Source organism: Ictidomys tridecemlineatus, chromosome 9 (assembly GCF_052094955.1).
Source record: "Ictidomys tridecemlineatus isolate mIctTri1 chromosome 9, mIctTri1.hap1, whole genome shotgun sequence".
NCBI classification, from domain to species: Eukaryota; Metazoa; Chordata; class Mammalia; order Rodentia; family Sciuridae; genus Ictidomys; species Ictidomys tridecemlineatus.
Window position 1 is genome coordinate 53,986,680 of NC_135485.1, and position 21,206 is coordinate 54,007,885.

The following is a 21,206-nucleotide window of genomic DNA, read 5'->3' on the forward strand; positions in this document are numbered from 1 at the left end:
GTATAAAATAAAGGTAAATATGGGCTGGGGATGTGGCTCAAGCAGTGGCGTGCTTGCCTGACATGTGCAGGGCGCTGGGTTCGATCCTCATGACCATATAAAAATAAAATAAAGATATTGTGTCCATCTAAAACTAAAAAATAAATATTAAAAAAATAAAATAAAGATAAATAAAGTAATATCTATTTGGTGACTTTATATTATAAATTCCTATGTTCTACATGCCAAACTCACTATCTCAATGTAAAAGGAAAACTAAAGGAAATACTGGAGATCATTGAATATGTGCATAGTTCTGTGGTAAGTCTAGTTTCTATATTTCATCAACATCTGGGAGAATTCTATCATTAGGGATAGTGCAGAAGTAATGTTCTAAATGTGATGATGATACTTAATCTTTACCTGAGCCTTGATTTCTCCTTTCCATAAGCAGCATATTGTGAACAAACTCTATTTGACATAGTGGTAAGAAGAGAGAACTGTCTCATATGAAGTCTCTAGAAAAAAAAGTGACAAAATCTCATCAGATGATCAGGATCCATTGAAAACAGTGTGCACAAATAGCAAAAACAGAGATGTTAATTTTATGATTTTTTGATGACTAGAAAGCTGAAATCTGACAAAAGTAACAGTGATATCTCCTTTCCTGAGGTGGCATATATTTATTTTCCAATTAATTGCATGTGAAGAAGACATCTGAGAACTCTTAATAAGTGCAAAACCTCAACATCTACCATTGTTTAAAAGAATGTTATTACAAGAAGAAAAATAGCACGACTATGTAATAAGCAAAACAGAACCTACCTCTTTCAAAAAGCATACAGTTGGGCTTGCAGAGGTACAGCAGGTTCCTACCATAGAGAGATAACTCTTGGTGTGACCAATTAAAAGTGGCAGAGGAGCTTGTCCATAATTACTGGAATATTCATACAAAAACCTGTGGGAGAAAAATAGGATTGGTCAAAAAATTTGTAGGAAAACAAAACCTGATTTCTCATATGTATGTTGATGGAGGATGTGTGTTATATCAGTTTTTAGTTTGTTTAAAAAACACAAAGGACCTAGAGAAATAATTACAATACTAGTCTTTTAATGAATATATATTTTTAAAAAACTAGTTGTCTTAGTTCCTATGAGATATGCTTGAAGCAAAGAGCTGTTTGTCCCTTTGTTCACTTTGTTCACTTAGTCAAGTGCATCTCCCATCCATACTAGGTGTTTATTAAGCTATTTATTGAATTAATTACAATGAATGTACTTATCAGGTTTACTCAAATTTATTCTTATTCACCTCAGTTTATTATTCTGGACAATTGTTATGTATAAGCATACTTAATTGTTGAGAGAAATCATTTCAATTTTAAGGAGCACAAATCCATGGATTAAAAAGAAATTGAAGTCTTCGGCAAAATCCTTTTTGAAAATTTATAGGAATGGGCAAGCAAGTTGTTATAAAATTATTACCAATTTGAATGACATTGCTTTTGATTTGTGCAATATATTCTTTTCCCATTCCCATAAATTGTTATTTGCAGTTTTTTGTACATTTTTATGACTTTCTAAAACTAACATAATCAAGTATAATTTGGCTCCTCATGAATGTTAAGCAAGGAGAGGGTCAAAGTCACATGTTTACTTTTGTAGTGCATGTGTCGTGTTCCCAATGCCCTTTGTATGAATTCAGGATAAACCAGGAACCTTTCATTTTATCACTGCTGTTAAAAGCTTTTTTAAAGGGCCACATGATCAACATAACTGGTATTAGGAACATAGGACCTGGGGAGCTTTAAATAAAGAATTTGAACTTGATACTTGAAAGGGACACAGGGAGCTCTCATTCTCTCTTATGACATCAGTATAAACCAACCTCAGAAATCTTCCTGCCACTTGCATTCCATAACTGCTGTTGTGAGCTGTTTCTGGAAATGTATAGGAGTGAGGGGGAAATAAAGCTGTTCCTCTCATGTGCTTTCTTGGAAAGTATCTAGAAAGGACACAGCAATAAAGCTGCTTCGATTGTATGGATTACCTCTAGCATAAGGGCAGCCACAATAGGGGCTGTAAAGTATTGGGAAATATGTCATGTTTGGACAGGGGATCCAAAGGATTCTGCTTCAGATAATAGAACCTAGGGTTTGTGGGTGGGAGTTTGGGAGAGTTGATTTCATCTCTGTCTGGGACAGACATAAACAATCGTCAGCACTGACAAGGAGATGAGCTGTCTTGGGTGAGAGTCAAGTTTCCATCATTGGTAGTTGTCTGGGTTCCTAGAAGAGGTGTTTGCATAGAGTAGCTGGTTAGATTCAATTCATTTCAGATGTTTTATGACCCCAAGTTCTTTTTATAATGAAAACAACTTACTGGTCAGCAAATCCCTTTGGATCTTTTCTGAATGCTTCACAGATTTCATCATTTGTTGGCTCCACATAGGTAGGAAATTCTTGTGGCTGGTGTTTCAGGGCAGCCATACAGAGCTTCCGTTCAAGCCCCTCTTTGGTACAGCATTCAGGAGTTCCTGAGTGTACTGGGAATGGAGAGTCACTTTCACAGGACTTGGCAGATAGTGCTGAGGTCTGCAAAGAGAGAAGAAAAAAAGAGAAACTTATACAATACGTGCAACCTTCAGGCTTGTAGTTCTCCGTTCAGTATGATATCTTAGCCTATTATTTAAAAATTGTCATCAGTAAGCAAGTGTTCAGACAAAAACTCCAGAGATGATTTCAAACCATGAAAAGTTGCACAGGTATAGTTTGAGGGAAGTATAGGGTCGTATTTATGTTAATAAGTGAGTCTCCTCAGAGTAGAATAAAAAGCAGAACCTTCATTAACAAATGGACATATGTTCTACTGTAGTCGTTAGAATTTTATCCTTTGGCCCAGTGTTCCTCCATGGGGATTTTAACATCTCTGAGGAGGAGAGGGTCATTTGGAAAAGTTCCACTGATGATTCTGGAAAAGTTCCATTGATGATTCTCCATATGTATTCTGTTGCGGTTATGCCCCTAAAAATGAAGACTTTCCCCTGCCCCCTTCCATTCCTTTATTACATGAACAGACTCTTGACACTTGACTGCTTTAGAGTTCTGTGTTGGTTTATATTTTATCTAATGGTTCTGGAGCATGCTTCTGCATCAGAATTATTTGTAGGGTATGAAAAAGTCAGAAATGCCTGGCTTACACAACCCAGAAATTCTGATTCAGTAGGTCAAAGATAGGACTTGAAAAATCTGGTTTTCTCAAAGTTTCAAGATTTGTTCTCAAGTGCAGCATGGGGTTAAGAACCTCTGGGAGCGCTGTAATTGCCTCAACATGGCCAAACTGATGCTTGAAGCACCATCAAAGCAATTGTAACAACAGAACATGTTCTTTTTAGAAATAATTTGATACTTAAAACGACAGAAAAGTGTTAGACATCATAGGAAAAAAAAAGAAGAATTAGAAATAGTTTTATGGAAAAATTACTTATGTGGGAAAAATAATTTGATATTTTTATAATTATTTTACATGTTGCTCATCTTTTAAAGGTAAAACTTCTAAAGAGCTTTCTTATCAGTGAAGAAGAGCGATGTGATGAATGAATTTTGTTAACTATCTCTTCATCCTCATCCATACCTACCATATCAGCCTCTCAGAACTTAGGAATCAGGTTCTCTTTAAATCTTATATCTCCTATTATCTCATTTCCTTTTCCTTTCTATTTATTTCCCTGGCAACTTTTCTAATTTTCCTTTTAAAAAGTATTCCCCAAATAAAATTAGAATTTAAAAAAGTATCAACACTCCCCCCCCCCATTTTTCTAAATATCTTGAATGAGCAGGAGGAAGAAAGGTGTCATGCAAAAAAAAAATGCCAACCTTACCCTTGTTTTCTTAAGCTCCAAGACTATAAAGACAGGTCACAACTTTGGATGCATTAGCAAATAGATGAAATACAATTTAAAAATATGCTGTGATGTTTTGACCGTGGTTGACAGTTTGATGCTTGTTTAGTTTGAGGTGATACAGAGGTGAGGTTGAAGTGACAGTTATTTATGGGCATGGTGGTGGAAGAAAATTATTGTAGAATTCAGAGAAAGTAAATAGCCAGATAAAGCAATCTGTGAGTAAGAATATTCATTGTACAGAATCTGTTCCAATCAGATCTTTGAACACTGTTTCTGCAGGCTAATAGGCCTTAGCAGAGAGACTAATGTGTCTGTGGAGGCCTTTATCAAAATGCCTCTAAATATAATTTGCGTTGGGCCTGATTACTCTATTAGTAACTTGCTAAAACTACCCAGGTTTCACATTTTTCATTTGTTTATAGTTTGTACTCTGTCATTTCAGAAGTTTAATTTCTGCATATATACTATAGAGAAAGTTAACTTGTAACCAAGTGTATGTATGCAATTTTTGAACTCCCTATCATTTGAGGCCATCATGAAAGTATTCTATGGCATGTGGTACCAGTATTTATATGATGATAAAGGTATAGGCAGGCTTTTAAGCTGCATAGTATGTACTAAAATTAGTTTAAGAGATTCATGAGTTGATATTTGTAAGGTGCAAATTTATAATTATTTTAAAAACTGGCTTTAGAGTAAGATCTAAATTCATATTCTTTAACTACTTCTCACCAACAGTGTATATTTAGTAAGTCCCTAAGTTACTTTAGCCTAGTTTTCTCATTTGGATCATGTAGGAATGAGTAAAATGGACTAACTCTGCTAGAATAAACCTGGGAACTAAAGATAGTAGGCTTCATATTCCACCACCAGCTCCAGACTTAGAGTAGGTAAACTTGCTGTCTGAAGTTTCGGTTAAGCCATGGCAGAGGGACCTATCATAGCTTCCTTCCCTGGGCCACTGTAGAGAGGGCCAGCCACATGAGCTCACCCTGGTGTCGTAGCAGTCAGGGTCAGCCCCCTCCGCACAACAGTCTTCGGTCAAGGAGACAACTTCTTTCACAAGTTGGCTGACCTGTTCAAATGTACCACTGGAAAATTTTCTGCTATATAGGACTAGTGACCTGAGGAAAATAGTAAGTCGATATACAGTTAGCATTTAATTTTCTTTTGCATTTTGACACATATTAAAACGAGGTCTGTATATTTGTGTTTTAAATGGAATATTTTATACATTTATTTTTATATTTCAGTAATGAAAAGAATATCACATTTAATTTTTTTAAAAAAAGTGGTTTTTGTTCTAAGAAAATGTATCTTATAAGCAGTAGAAATTGAACTTGGAAGTTCCATTAAGTCATCCCGATATTATGTGCTTTGAGCACCCCCAAAAGAATCTGTTCTGTTCCTTTTTGCCTCTGTTTGCAGAATCCTAGAAAGGGTTATAAATATATATTTTAATTTCCCTTAGAAAACTATGCTTACCTATTCACTGTAATCACATTCATAAACTTACTGGTGACAAATTCTTAGATCACAGTAACCACAGTTCAACTGGGATCTTTGAATTTCTTCCATTTGCCTGACATCCCTGGCTCCATTGGCCTAGGACTCTGTCCTTTGTTTTCTCAGAGATCATTTCAACCCTCCTTCAGTTTTGTTCTAGACCAAGCCACCAGGGTGAACTGAATGCATACTGCACACTTACAGAGATCTGAAGTCATCTTTTCCCAGACTAGCCAGTTCCTGGCAGACTTTATCCTTTTCATAATCTCGGCCTAGGACCAGAAATAGAAAATTTGTATCTTTTCTCTTTTAATGAATATTAAATTAAACATACATGCGTAAAGTGATAATCCACATGGTTTATAGTAAAGTAGCATTTTCTCAAGCAGTTTCATTTTTGGAACGACTTTCTAGCTGTTTTCTCAACATAGGCCACCATTTTATGGCATGCTGTTATATTTTAATAGACAGCAGGAAATAAAAGAAACTAATGTTAAGCAGATAATTCAAACGGTAAGTATCAACTAGTGTGTCAGAATTTATTAACATGAAAATTCTCTGATTCCATCTTTATAGCAATGCTAAAATGGGACTGCTTCCTCTTCCTCTCTCTCTCTCCCCCTCCCTTCTTCCCTCACTCCATTATCCCCATCCCTTCTTTCCCATCTTCATGTTGTCTCAGTTTCACTGAAGGCTTCAAAGGTGCTGCAGTCTGGCTGGGCAAAATAACCGGGGCGGGCGGGGGGGGGGGAGGGGGAAGGGTGTGTATGTATGATAAGCAACTTGTGAAGGGAGCCGCTTGATACAATGGGAGCCGCTTTATTGTAGGACAGCAGAGGTATTTATACATAACTGAATACACAGCTTGACTCAATTTAGCATCATCCAGTTACAGCAATCAGTCATTAAGGAATCCTCATCGTCTTAATAATTATACACAGCTTAACTTAATTGACATAATCTAGACACAGCAGTCAGTCATTAAGGAATCTCTATCATCTTAATGGCTCGCTGGTGTCACTTCTCAAACCACTCCTCCTGGCAAAGTGCCAGGCACCATCTTGACTTGTCTGTGGCCCTCAAAACAAAGGAAGAAACAACAAAAAATAAATGCAGAAAGTTCTTAAATTCCAAAGTGAAGGGACAGCCCCACTAATGCAGGACTTCAAAGGAGGTGTATGAGAGTGAGCATGGCCACACTGGGTCTATTACCATCTCCAGGGTCTCTAAGGGAATGCTAAGAATTCCTGTGGTAATAAGATGGAAATTAGGCAAAATACATTTTGGAGAAAGTCATCAGTGTGGTAAGTCTGCAGAGTTTTTCCACTTGTGTCAAGTGTAAAGAGGGACTTCAAGGAAACTGCTCAGATACCATGTTAGATGACTCTTGAAGTTTGGACTACAGTGGACCCGTGTCTAATTAAGGCCAGAGAAGTCTAAAGGGTGAGAGCTGATTGGGCAACCTGAGGAACAAAGGAGAGGGCCCTGGATGGAAAGTAGATCTGATGTAAACCAAGCAAGCGAGCAAGGTGGCCTGGAGTCATCTTAAATATTACCGCCCCTCCAAATGCTACCTGGAGGGCAGCAGGCTGCCACCACTGAGGCACCTCAAGATGACTTGAAAATCAGGGCCCAAGAGGAAATCTTAAGATGCCAGCTGGGTGTGACACATCTCCAGGTGTGAAGGGAGAGAGTTTGCTTAAGAGAATACATCAGCATCATACCTGTCCATACCCAGAGGGAAGGTCAGTCACTCCCCAGCTGCCCACTGAGTTAGTTTTCCCAGCTTTTGCCTCTCCTGATAACTTCTCCCTCCCCTGTGTTAGCTCTAGAGGAGCTAGGAGCATCCTAGAGCATAGACAGAAGGAGAAGAGGGGAATAGGCAGAGAAAAAGAGATTCAAAAGTCTACTTCTACCATTTCTACCATAGGACTGGAACAGGCAATGAGGAAGTTACTTCAGGGTTCATAAAACTGAAGGATCTTTTTGTTAGTGGGAGTGATCAGAAAACTCATGACACTTGATCTTCAGTCCATTCAAGATGACCAGGGAGTAACATTCCCACAGTGGGAAATGATGAGTTCTTTACTGATCATGAGACCTGCTTGTTCAATATGTCTACTACATGTCATAGGGTAGCCACGTGGAAGTCAGCGTTCTCTTTCTCTATTTCATCATTCATACAAATACATTCCCAACACCCTTTGATGCAGCATCTTTTGAAAAATTTTAAGTATATGAATGGCCTGTCTCTAAGTGTCTTTAACTTTTAGTCTTTATCCTCTTGGCTTAAACATCGGGAAAGTCATCTCAGAGATTATACTGGTAACCACTATCATTTATTTTATCCCCAAGATGTCCTTGCTTGTCTAACAATTATAGTTCTGGGAATTCGAAATATTCCTGGGTAGAAATTTTTGTTTTGTGATTGGGAGTGTAGATGGTGATGATTGAGTACAAACTAGGAGATTTTGTTTGTGTTCGTTGTGGTAAAAGATTCTTTGTAGAATTAGTAGATTTATGATAAAACCTGTTGACTCCAAATTTTTCAGATTGACAACCCAGAATATATTTTTGGATGAGAAAAGTCAGGATTGATAAACAAATACATTCTTCAGCTGCATTTTTTGAATTCAATCTTTACTCTAAAAACAGAAACAATCCAAGCAAATTAAGGACCACAATGAGTCAATGCCCAAGATGATCATAAATGCACATTGGCAAACCAGACACCAGACAGGGCACAAAGGCGGCAAGACAGCTCTTTCTTCACAGCCTTTGACCACCCCCAGGAGATACAGAGTTCCACATGTTCTAGAGAAAGAAAGCAAAACTCCTAAGCTGACAGCGAGGCCTGAAAGCAGCAGTTCTGAAAACTGATTTCTTGTAATCCAAATCGTTGTCCTTGTGGCAAGGCTTTGTGACCCATTTTTTTATGAACAGTACTGTTACTTTGTTCTGTGTATCTGTAAGACTAAGTACAGTTAGACTTGTCACCTGTTTTTACTTAATTTTAATGACCAACTTCTTCAGTGATCTTGATTGACATAGAAGAGCTCCTGAAATTTTTACATGTTCAAAAACTTGGAATAAGCTGTCTGCTCAAAAACATCTTTTAAAAAACCAGCTAGGAGACTAAAGGGGGAAAAAAAGACAGAGGCCTTACACATTCTGCAGTGGGGTAAGGGAGAAATCAGGGATTAGCAATCATTCTCCTGGAAGAAATACAAAGAATAGTCCCTGAAGTCCATTTGGGGAAGAAAAATAATCCTCCAAACCAAAAAACAACCACCTAAATGCCCATTTACTGAATAGACACACAAATGTGTTTCCTGGTTCTTTCCACTGCCAAGCTGGGGGTGGGGATGAGAGGTGTGAAGGACACTATTCCATAATTCTGTCATAAGCAAGTTTGGGGGACCTCACACCTGTCCCAAGTGTAGTCCTTGCTACCTCATCCTGTGTCATGGGGTGGAGGTGTTGGCAGAGGCTGAGCAGGGGTGGCCTGGAGAGGTTCTCCTTTCAGAGCTAGAAGGCCATTCCAAAATCCCCCTCCCCCAACACTCTCAAGTCAGCCATTGGAGGCAGACTTCGGATCAGGAGGAGGTTTGGCTCTGGATCCTGCCACACTGATACTGGTCAGGCGCATTCTCCTCTTTCCTGTCCAACTTGAATTTCTCAGGCTTCTGTAAAACCTTGACCATGAAGTCCTGGAATTCTGTTTGTAAGACACAGCTATTTGAGTTGTACCATTTTAGAGCTTCAGGACGTTGGTAACATCAGCTGCTGAGACAAAGTACAGAGGCACGGAGAACTTCCTGGCAAAATTGAAGCTTTATAGGGTCACATGTATGTCTATATCAGTTTTGCTGGTCATACAATGCATGGAATCTCTGGCCTGAACTCCTCAAGCTCTGTCTCCCAGAAGTTTAGATTTTTATAGGTGACTTCCCTCTGCATATTGAACACGATGATGCAGGCATGGGCCTTGTGGTAGTAGAAGGTGTGCATGCCTTGGAACTGTTCTTGGCAAAAAGTCCATGAAGATGATCTTGCAGTCCAAAGTGGCCCTGTGTTTAGGCAGGGCCAGGGCTTATGTGGACAGCTGCTGTAGTTGAAATCCATTCATGAGGAATCTCTCCATGAGTTTAGACTTGCCCACTGCATTGGGCCCCAGGCAGATGATCTTCAGGTTGTCATCAGTATGGAATTTCTCTTGGTTAAGCTCAGAGGATTTGGTTCTGTCCCCTGACATTGACTTTTAGTTGTAGAGAGGCTTGGCCACATGGTCTTGTCACTGTGGTCCAGTTCGAGGGCTAGAGACACGAGGGAGGCTACCACACTCTGGCCCCACAGCCCCTCTGCCCCACTGGCCCATACTGCACTCAGCTTCCTGCTGGGTCACATTCCTGCAGTGGCTAAGCAGCATTTTATAATTAGTGACCAACTGCAATGAATACCATCAAAATCCCAAGGGGGATCTCACAAAAAATAGAAGGAAGACTGACAGTGAAGAAGAAATAGATGGAGAGGGAGTAAGAGATCATGGAATGGGAAAGTACTGGGGAATGAAATCTACCAAATTAGGCTATGTTCATGTGGGAGTATACCACAATGAGTCATGTATTACACTAATTAACAATAGTGAAGGGGAAGAGTTCAGTAGAGGAGAGTAGGTGGATCAGTGAGGGATGAGAGAAAGGGAAGGTTCTGGGGAATGAGTTTGACTAAATTATGTTATGTGTATGCACAAATATGACATAAAGAATCCCAGAATTATATACAATTATAAAGCATCAATAATTTTTTAATTTTAAAAATGAAATAAACACAATAACAGGTTCTTAGAATAATGATTTTAGTCTTTCCTAAGTGCTATGGCTATGCTATTATTGTTTAGGAGAACTTTAAGTTCTGCAGTTTTGGGGAATTTTTCACACATTAAAAAATATTCCATGCAAGATAGAAAAGACCCACATGTTCAAATCTGACATTATTCTGGAAACTAGGACGAGGCAATAGGATTGATAGAGATAATGGTCCATAGAATCCAAAGGCCACTTAAAACCAACCCCTGTTTGTCTGAGAACATTAGCATCTAGTAATCTAAAAAAAATTAATTGATAAGTTTAGAAGATTGGATATTGTAATGAATTCAAAAGGTCAAAGTAAGGCAGACATTTTTCATTAATCATTGATGGTATTCTAAAAGGCCAAAGATTAGAACATAGAAATAACGTAGGTTAGAACTACCCTTGTTTAATAAAGAGCTGTACTTTAGAATGTCAGGAGAGCCATTTTATGTTGTTATTAAGCTAGAGATAGGAAAAATAGCTGGCAGTTGCAGAGCAACAGCTTTTAGGTCAATGTAAGAAAACTTTGTTACAAATATGGCTAATAACTAGCTGAAATGATAGCAACATTTTGAAGAAGAAAGTTTGTCACTGGATTTATTAAAAGCTTTCAATCCCCCCACAAAAATTAATTTAAATAACTAGATAAAATAAAGTTAAAAGCCAGCCTTAGCAGATTAGCAAGACACTCAGCAACTAAGTGAGACCTTGTCTCTAAATAAAATATAAGAAAGGGCTAAGGGCTGGGATGTGGCTTAGTGGTTAAGTACCCCTGGGTTCAATCCCCAGTACCAAAAAAAAAAAAAAAAAAGAAGATGATTCTTGAATTGATACAAGATTGTATCCTCATGATCCTTAAGATCATTTCCCAGGGATTATATATCAGTACTTATGAATTTCCCCCAAAAGTTTATAGTGTTTTAAGCTATAAAATATGGTTCTAATGGAATTTTTTCTTTTAATGCATATGAGATTACTGTGTAATAAACTCTCCCTATAAAACTGAAGAGATTATTTTTGTGGCTATTTGTATTAGGACAATTCAATTACATTCAAAGTGAACCCCTGCATTCAAATGGGTTATTGCCAATGAACACTTTGAAAAATATTTTATTTTTAGCCTTCTGATTTCAGATTTCTCATTTCTCCTGAAGTTTTTTTTGTATCATATGTATGAGAATGCAATGTGCCTAAGAAAGAAGTATAAATGAGCACTATAGATTATCCCATTAAGTAGTTTTAATTAAATCATCTGCTTGTTTGCATACAAGTGCTTTAGAATTCATATCCATATGCACAGCTTTAGTTAGAATGCATATTGATGGGAGAAAAGTGGGAAATCAGATGGACTGCAGACAGCTAAAAGTGGTTTGAGAACCAGTTTTGCTGAACATTCAGCCTTGAACATGAGAGGAAGCAAGGGAGGAAGGCTCAAAAAGGAGGCCCTGAGAAAGTTCAGAATTCAAAGATAAGGATAAACTGCTCTTATAAAAAATGGCTCATAAAATAAGCTATTGAATCTTGATATTTCAGATGAACTATCCCTCAAACATATTTCTGATAAAAATTCCTTTTATTCATTTATCCAAAGAGAAGATATCTTGCCTACAAGGCTAAGGAAATATGTTAATCATTCTCTCATTTTGCAAAAAAACCAAAGCCAAAAACAAAACAACAACAATAAAACAAAACAAAAACAAAGCAACATCAACAAAACCCAGCAAATAAATACTGAACTTAATTTGTAATGTGAGTATTGCGTATTGACTCCCCACAGCAATTGAATACTGCTTAGTAAATGTTTTCTACACCAGTTACCTCACTCTGATTCATATAGTTAAAATATGTCTCAAATGAATGGTAAATGACATACTCTGTCCTTTACAATTTAGTCATAAATAAAATGATTTGGATCTTGATATGGTGCCAATAAATATTGGCATGATCTTAGTGACTTGTGAAATCATTTTTTACCATGACTCAGTATTTAATTAAATGTTTACAAATTTCATTAACACAAAGTTTTACTTTTTGTAACATCATAACAATTTTTATCTGTATTGTGAAATATTCTGGTAAGTCATATCTAATTCTGGACTTTTGAAAACAAATTTGATTTACTCTGGGGAAATATTTATTGCTCCACGCACTTTACCTTTCCCAACAAACCAGACAGCATTCACCCATATGTGCAATAGATGATTTTTGAGGACTTGCTCTGAGCCAGGTGTTGGGTTCACTATTGAATCTGCATATATAATGGAGACCAAGAGAGACACACCTCTGCCCTTATGGAACTTTTATCCTAAAGACGTGATACTAGAAGAAAAAAAAAAGATATCTTGGGTGCTTTCACTCTTTTTTGGGGGGGGGTACCAGGGATTGAACTCAGGGGCACTCAACCACTGAGCCACATCCCTAGCCCTATTTTGTATATTTTTATTTAGAGACAGGGTCTCACTGAGTTGCTCAGCACTTCGCTTTTGCTGAGGCTAGCTTTGAACTTGTGATCCTCCTGCCTCAGCCTCACAAACTGCTGGGATTACAGGTTATGTGCCACCATGCCCCGAATTCACTATTATAATCTTTCACTAATACCTAATCTGGTCTTCTAGGAAAGCCTTTTGTATATCAGGTGCAATAAATGGATCCTGAATAACATTGACTTGAGTTGATGCTTATACAGGATGCTAGAAACAGATATATTTTGGATATGAGGTGTCCCCCCAAAGCTCCTGTGTTAATCCAGGAATGTTCAGAGATGAAATGATTGGATTGTGAGAGACATAACCCGATCAGTCTATCCTAGTTTGAATTGACTTACTAGGCAGTAATTATAGGTAGGTGGAATGTTGCTAGAGGAGGTAGCTCAGTGGGGCGTATCCTGGAAGGGTGCATCTTCCCTATGCCCTTTTTTCTTTTTCAGCTCTGCTTCCAGACTCCACAAATGGAGAAGCTTCCTTTTGCCATGTTCTTCTGCTGTGAGTTTCTGCCTCACCTTGGGCCCAGAGCAATGGATTCTGCAAACCATAGGCTAAGCCTCTGAAACCACTAACGAATTTAACCTTTCACTCTTCTAAGTTATTCTTGTCTAGTATTTTGGTCACAAGAATGCAAAGCTGACTAATATATTGTCTCAAGTTGCTATTTTCCTTTTGTGTTCTGGAGAATCATAGGATTTTGAAGTTCTGTTATGTATTCTATGTTTTTGCAATTTCATTTTTTTGGCATTTCTATTCTGCATTGACATGCTCATCTCTTTTAGAAAAGATAGGTACATGTGTTAGTATGTACATATGTTATTTTAAAGAATATTTACCTATTAAGAATATAGCTTGCACTGTTATTCAAACTAATCAGGCTAGATACTGGTGATTTCAGAGTAATAATTTTACTTGACAAATTAAACATTGGTCTGGTTTAAAATCTTCCCTGGTTATTGGAGACTGATATATCACTAGAAATATTGTCAATGAAGAATAGGGAATTGAATTAACACTTTTTATTACAATTTTCAGTTTTTAAATCTCCATTGACATTTTTATGTTGAGCATCGATTTGAGGTTTCATATTAATACTGATGGCTGCAAGCAGGTGTGCAGGTTTTTGAGTTTGACTCAGTGGAAAGAAATTCAATCTTTTAAGATTAAATTTAAGACTTACATAACATTTATAGATTCACTAATCTAGAGGAAATTAAATTACCTCTTAGGATTATATCTGTGGAAAAAAACTGAACTTCATTTTAGATTTTGAAAATTTGAAAACAGTAGGAGACTTAAGGTCAATGAGTTAGTGACCCCCAAACTACAGATGCAACAGAAGCAGCCTCACAGACTCATTCAAACTAACATCCTTGGGTTTGTACCAAGTAGTATCCTGCCTTTTAGATACTCATTAAAGTCCCAAACGAAGCATTTTTTTTTATATATGTGTCTTAACTCTCCTTCTCTTCATCAATTATGTAACCTCATCTACAATTTCTTTTGCAGGAGTACAGATAGGAGAGGAATTTTCTCTCTTGCATTGGGATGGGTGAACGCAATCTCTGCTGCATCTTGACTTGGAAACTTAAAATGCATTGCTGTACTTAGGTTGTAAAGCAGCACTTTTTGAGTATCTCTTATCTGAGACCAGATGTGTTTTAGATTTCAAGGTATTTTAAATTTTAGAATATTTATATAGACTTTGCCATTTGAGTATCCCTAATCTGTAAATATGAAATCTAAAATGCTCAGATTTTTGGATTAGGAATGCTTGCTCCTTATAAGGGTAAATAATAATATAATTACAGTTAACATTTGAGCACCAATAATTTGGTGAGTACCAGTCTACATATTTGACACACATTTTCCTTTAATCCTGAGAAAAATAGTTCTAAGGTTGTCATTATCACAGTTCACCTCCAATGTACAGCACAGCAAAAATTGGGTTCAGTATTAAACCTGCGTATATAATGGAGACCAGGAGAGACATATCTCTGCCTTTATGGAACTTTAATCCTGAAGTTGTGGTACCAAAAAAAAAAAAAAAGGTATCTTGGGTGATTTCACTCTTTTTTGTGTGTATGGGAGGTACTGGGAATTGAACTCAGGGGCATTCAACCACTGAGCACTTTAATAACTTAATCTTTGTGTACAATTAATTTTATGAAAAAATTGTTTTAACTTTTAAATAATCAACATTAACTTTTTGAACATGTTTTGTCTATGAGTTAGAGAATTACTCTATTGGAATTTCTCACTATTCTATTCATGGTGTTGAAGAGTCATTATTCCTGCTTTTCTGAACTTTTAATTTATGACTACCAGTACTGGGAAAGTTGATGGTTACTCTTTATTACCACCCCACCTCATTAAAAAAAAAAAAAAAGATTTGGTATAGGGAAAGGCAAGTGGTTTGACTGAAAGTCTCAGTCAAGTTCTTGGGTCTCAGTAGAGACAGGGACATGAAGTAACACTTGCTAGGCATTTGCTGATAGATCTTGTAAAGAAAGTCAATACTAATTATGTTTCCCTTAAACAAAACTTTTTATTTTTTATTCAAGTTTGTTCTGGTAAAAGGTCATATTTAATGTAGAGGTTCTTGATGCCTGGTACAGTTTTAGACACAACGTGTAGTTTTTTAAAAGCCTATATCAAGGATGTATTATAAAATCTTAAGAAATTGTCATTCAATAAGGGAGGACAAAGTTGTATTTCTATATTGTACTCCTGTGATGAGGTGATATAAATAGGAATTGGTGGTGATTCTGTTTTTATGGTTAGCCATACACTATCTAGCTCAATTAAAACTTCAGAAAAGATCAATTCAAAATGAATTAAAGAGTTAAATGTAAGGCCTGAAACTGCTTAACTTATAAAAGAAAGAGCAAGGGAAAATTATACAACACTGTATAGGCAATGATTATTTTGATGTGACTTCAAAGGCACAGGCAACAAAAGCATAAAACAGACAATTACATTATATTAAAAATCTTCTGTACAGCAAATGGAAAGAAAGCAACAACCTATAGTGTGGAAGAAAATGTTTGCAAACCATACATCTGATAAGGGGTTAATAATCCCAATATAATCTGGTGCTGTGGGGTAAGCCTGTAATCCCAGTGGCTCAGGAGGCTGAGGCAGGATGATCATGAGTTCAAAGCCAGCCTCAGCAACATAGTGAGGCCTAAGCAACTCAGTGAGACCCTGTCTCTAAATAAAATACAAAAAATGGCTGGGGATGTGGCTCAGTGTTGAAGTGCCTTTGGGTTCAATCTTCAGTACCAAAACAACCAAAAAAATCCTAAATAAGTAAGAAACTCAATAAAACACACACACACACTAAATTAAAAAATGGGCAAATGACTTGAATAAATACTTCTCAAAAGAATAGGTATATTTGGCTAATAGACATAAGAAAAATGTTCTCAATACCACTAATCATCAGGGAAATGCAAAAGAAAACTACAATGAGATATCACCTTTATTTGTTTGAATGGCTATTATCAAAAATATGAAGGAGAAGTGTTTGGGAAAATACGGAGAAAAGGGAACCCTGGTAATTTGTTGGTGAGAATGTAAATTAGAACAGCTATTATGGAAAATAGTATGGGGGTTTCTCAAAAAATAAAAATAAAAAATATAGAACTGGGCTGGGGATATGGCTCAAGCAGTACCTCGCTCGCCTGGCATGCATGGGGCACTGGGTTTGATCCTTAGCACCATATAAAAATAAAAAAAAAAAATAAAGATGTTGTGTCCACCAAAAACTAAAAAATAAATATTAAAAATTCTCTCTCTCTTAAAAAAGATAAATAAAAATTAAAAATTAAAAAAATAGAACTGTCATATGATCCAGTATTAAAAGAAATTGGCATCAATATATTGAAAGGATTTCTGTATTCCCACGTTCACTGTAGTATTATTCACAGAAGCTAAGATATGAAAATAACCTCAGCATCCACAATGGATGAATGGATAAAGAAAATGTATTAAGCATATACAATGGAATACTGTTCAGCTCTCTGAATGAAGGTAATTCTGGCATTTACAATAATGTAGATGATCCTGGAAGACATTGTGCTAAACAGACAATTACAGTAAGCCAGGAACAGAAAGAAAAATGCATGATCTTATATGTGGAATCTAAAAAACCAAGGTCATAGAAGAGCAGAATGATGGTTACTAGTGGACAGTAACTACTGTAGGATGGTTGGGGCGGGCAGGAAGGAATGGAAAATTATTGGTCAAAAGGTGCAAAGTTTCAGTTAGATAAGAGGAATAAGTTTTGAGATCTTTTGGGAAGTAGGGTACCTATACTCAACAATGTATTATGTTTAAAAATAACAGAGTAAATTGCAAATGTCTCAGCACAAAAAGTGATAAGCAAGTGAGATGATGCATGTATTCATTGCCTTGATGTAATTCTTCTACATTGTGTATATGCACATGCCTAAAAAAATTTCATTTTAGCTGGGTGGGGTGGTACACACCTGTGATCCCAGTGACTCAGGATGCTGAGGCAGGAGAATCACAAGTTCAAAGCCAATTTCAGTAACTTAGTGAGGGCCTAAGGAATTTAGTGAGACCCTCTCTCACAATAAAAAAATAAAAAGGGCTAGGAATGTGGCTCAGTAGTTAAGCACTCCTGGGTTCAATTTCTGGTACTAAACAAATGAACACAGTCACATTATGCTCCATTAATTGACTTATCAATTAAAAATAACTTTAAAAAAATCTTTAGAAAATAATGCACACAAATAATTTTCTTTCACTGTTTCCAATTAATTTATGTGTAGCTAAATAGTTGTTAAAGTTATACCTATATACCCTGAAAATAAATTATGCAATCTAGTGGCAAGGAGTCATTTATATTCCTATTATCATCCCTGATTTTTGCCAAGCAGAACCTCTGAACCATTTAAATGTCTTTTAATTGCAGCAGACTAAACATGGCATGATAGGGTTTAGGTAGACATTCCTTTAAAGATTAATAATCATTCTTCTTATCATTACAAAAACTAGATTTGTGAATTTTTTACCTTATTTTAATTTTTCTTGAGGGATATGGTGTTGATACATATATACATTGTACAATGTTTAAATCAAATTAAACATATCCATCTCCTCCAACATTTATCATTTCTTTATGGTAAAAACTCAAAAAATTTTAAAAAGGCCTAAACAATTAGATAGCAATTATCTAGTGTATTAAAGTACCAGCAAGATTTGTATTTCCTGAATGGAATACAATTTTCTAAGTTTCTTACTAAATCCCGTTGAGAAACTGGGAGTTCATTATCAGCCATGTATAAAAACCGTAATTTAAATGGGACATTTCATAAGTATTAAGCATTCAATGATATTTTGTACTAAGCTTTGTGATTTAGATTGTATTAAGTGTTCAATAGCACTCCATTTATCTTAGTAAGGTTAAATAGAGGCTTTTGGATACATAAATCAATAATGACCTTTTGGCAGTATCATTTAGGTAGAAAATGCCAGTTTCCCCAAGATATGTACTAGGTAGTATATTTCAATTTTCACTAGGATGTAATACTTAAGCCATATGGGCTATGAGAAATTCAAAGGAACACCCATGAGATATCAGCTCTCTAGAATAGTAACAGGCAGAGAAAAACTGCAATCAAACTAATCTCACCCTATAAGGCTGCTTGGAACCCAGGAGTCTGCTGAACCTCTTTATCTGTCCACTTTGTAACTTCCTGCTAGGAAAGAGTACACATAACTTCCAGGTACATCACTGACCTGGTCTTTGGGTCAACTCAGAGAACTGATGAGTAGAACTGATCCTAAATACTTTGTATTTGTTACTTACAAATGTATTTTATGTGTCTCAGAATATGATCTGACTTGGTAAGACTGAAGTTCAGATAATTAAGAGAGCTTTGTTGAGTTTTTGAGTATCCATTTCATCTGGGACTAGGTCTGCCGAGAATGTCAAAATAGAGATTGCAGAATGTTCTGTAAATACCCAAAGAACTTGTAATTCTGACATGAAGCCTATGCACACATACTGAGTCAGCAGTCCAAGATGGTAACTCACATCCCAGGTTTAGTCTTCATGTGTATTTCCAAGACTTGGCCCATTACTGGACCATTGTGTTCATACATTCTGATCTAAACCAGCCTCAGCAGGATTTTTCAGGCTCAAATCTTCCCCAGGGAAATCTGGGGCAAAGGAAGAAGTCTTCAGAGTTCCTTGGAAATTACCCACACAATTTATTTTACCTTCTTATATTCTGTTTTATCACCTACGTACTTATATCTTAAGTAAGGATCTGTAGATGAATATGACAAAATTCAAAATAATTTGTATGAAAATTGCAACATCAAGGAAAAGTGAGCATAAGAATCAAATAGAGATTATACATATTACAGGTAAAAAATGATAATTTCTGGTGAAACACCTTTTATTCCACTGGTTAAATAAATTACTAAAATGAATATGAACGTATGACTTGGGTGAGGCTATTAACTGACAGCCTAAATAAAATTTTTATTTTACAAAGCAGGATGAATTCAAATTTTCTTATAAACATTAAAATCTAGCAAGAAAAGTAAGTTGAAACTGATACGGAAGTTTCCCAAGCTGTGAAATTCAAGAAGTTGTATACATCACACAATCTATGTTTGCAACATTAACAAAATATTTTAAAGATTGCCTGAAAATGAAGACACTATTGGAAGAACAATTTCAATGAAAAACATTTCAATTATCTTATTTATGGTTCTCTTTCATAGTCAGAAAATTCTTATGTGGGAGGTATTTGAAAAATAGTAATGCATTTTCAAATACTGCATGTATATGATTCTTTGAGGAGGATCAAAGAAATCTCTTAGCTGACTTTATGCATTATTGACATAGTATATTATGCTGTCAATAGGGATCAATATTTGAGGTCTGAAATGCCTAGTCATGAATCTGTCTCCAGTTGCATTATCTTTTAACAGTTAACACATTTCTAATTTCAAACCATTCTCTTCAGATCTTATTTATCAAAAAGAGTAAAGAGACAGTTAATAAATTATATAATTTCATTTTCTTTTCTTTCATGAGACTCTTAGTTTTTCTTTTTTTGCTATTCCAATTCAATAGTATATGCATAGTTGAACTCACATTAATTCCTTGTTAATTGGTTCTTCTCTTCCCCAACACGTTCACCAATTCTTCTGTTTCTCACCTTTTGTATAATTTTTAAAGGGGTAATGGAAAATTTAACTCATAATACTTATTAATCACAACAAGAGAAATTTTACCTCTTTCAAGAGCATGTCCAAATGCTACAGCAAGCAGGAAAACCAAGACTCTCTTCATTTTCCCACCTGGGAATCCTGCAGCACCTCCTGTCCCTGGTAGGCTTCTACGTAAAAGACAATAGCCAAAAGTTACATGTTCCCTTTACTAAGACTTCTGACTATGAGCTAATCAATTATTAATCTCTACACAGAAGCAAGGGACAGTTATCTTTTGGCCCAAAAGAGATAAAATTATCATCAATCAAGGCAAATAGACACTTTGGGCATAATGTAGTGGAAAATCTGGGAGATTTTAATCATTAACTTGTCCAAATTCAAAAGAGCCAAGGTATATAGATTATTTTCCACTGTTGTTTTTCACTAGAATTAGTTTACAGTATTAGTAAGGGACACATTTTCTCCCTCTTCATAGTGCTATTTATGTTCTTGTGCATTTCCAACTTTCTCATGTATTAATGGAAAACTGGAGGTGTGATTTCTATTTTACTCTATTTAAATCTACTATAAATAATCATTGCCTTCAAATACCACAGTTCTAAGGTTGTAAATAAAAAGGGAAAGAAAGAATGAGAAGACAATTTAGTACGATTCCTTAAATCCCTAATTTGAATGCTGTAAAACAATTTTGAAATGATAGTATAGCACTTTATATGTTAATTACACACTTTTGAAGCACTGGTGTACATACTGAGGAAAATAACTAAAGAGGTTAAGTAACTCGTCCCAAATCAATGAGTTAGTAGATTTCCTCTAGATAGTTCTTTCTAATATTCCACAACTGATATGTTTTATGATAATATAACTTAGGAGTTCATAGTGGTATTAGAGGTCATGGAATCCAATAATTTTATTTCATAGAAGAGAGTATTGACTCCCAGGAAAATTTTGTGACTGGCCCAGAGAGACACAGATAGTGATCATTTTTGGGAATTGGGTCAACCCCTAGTCATCTTGTCAGGAAGGGCTTAGGTTCAGGTTAGATACACAGGTTTTTGGAACCAAATCTTTACCCAGATCTTATTGCTATTTAATCTTGGGAAATTTATTTTACCTCCCTAAGCCTTATTCTCCTTACATGCATTGTGGTGATTCATAGTACCCTCTATCACATGATTGCTTGAGATTAGGATAATCCTTGTGCAGAATTTTCCATAATACCTAACATATGGTAGTGTGCATTAATCTTAGCCTTTATACTTG

The 21,206-nt window shown here is 36.1% G+C and overlaps 1 protein-coding gene and 1 pseudogene across 1 annotated transcript in view; both read right to left on the bottom strand.

Annotated features, from left to right (window-relative positions):
• Gc (GC vitamin D binding protein) overlaps positions 1 to 20,158 on the bottom strand; it is a 40,223-nt gene extending 20,065 nt beyond the window's left edge. The window contains exons 1-6 of the mRNA XM_040292152.2: positions 20,007 to 20,158; positions 5,592 to 5,661; positions 4,875 to 5,007; positions 2,362 to 2,573; positions 805 to 937; positions 403 to 497 (exon numbers count right to left, since the gene is read on the bottom strand). Of these exons, the coding sequence (XP_040148086.2) occupies positions 403 to 497; positions 805 to 937; positions 2,362 to 2,573; positions 4,875 to 5,007; positions 5,592 to 5,661; positions 20,007 to 20,064 (701 nt within the window). The 5' untranslated portion in view covers positions 20,065 to 20,158. The remainder of the gene's footprint in view (positions 1 to 402; positions 498 to 804; positions 938 to 2,361; positions 2,574 to 4,874; positions 5,008 to 5,591; positions 5,662 to 20,006) is intronic.
• On the bottom strand, positions 5,670 to 11,377 carry LOC144366708 (rab-like protein 2A pseudogene; annotated as a pseudogene).
• Positions 20,159 to 21,206: the final 1,048 nt, after the last annotated feature.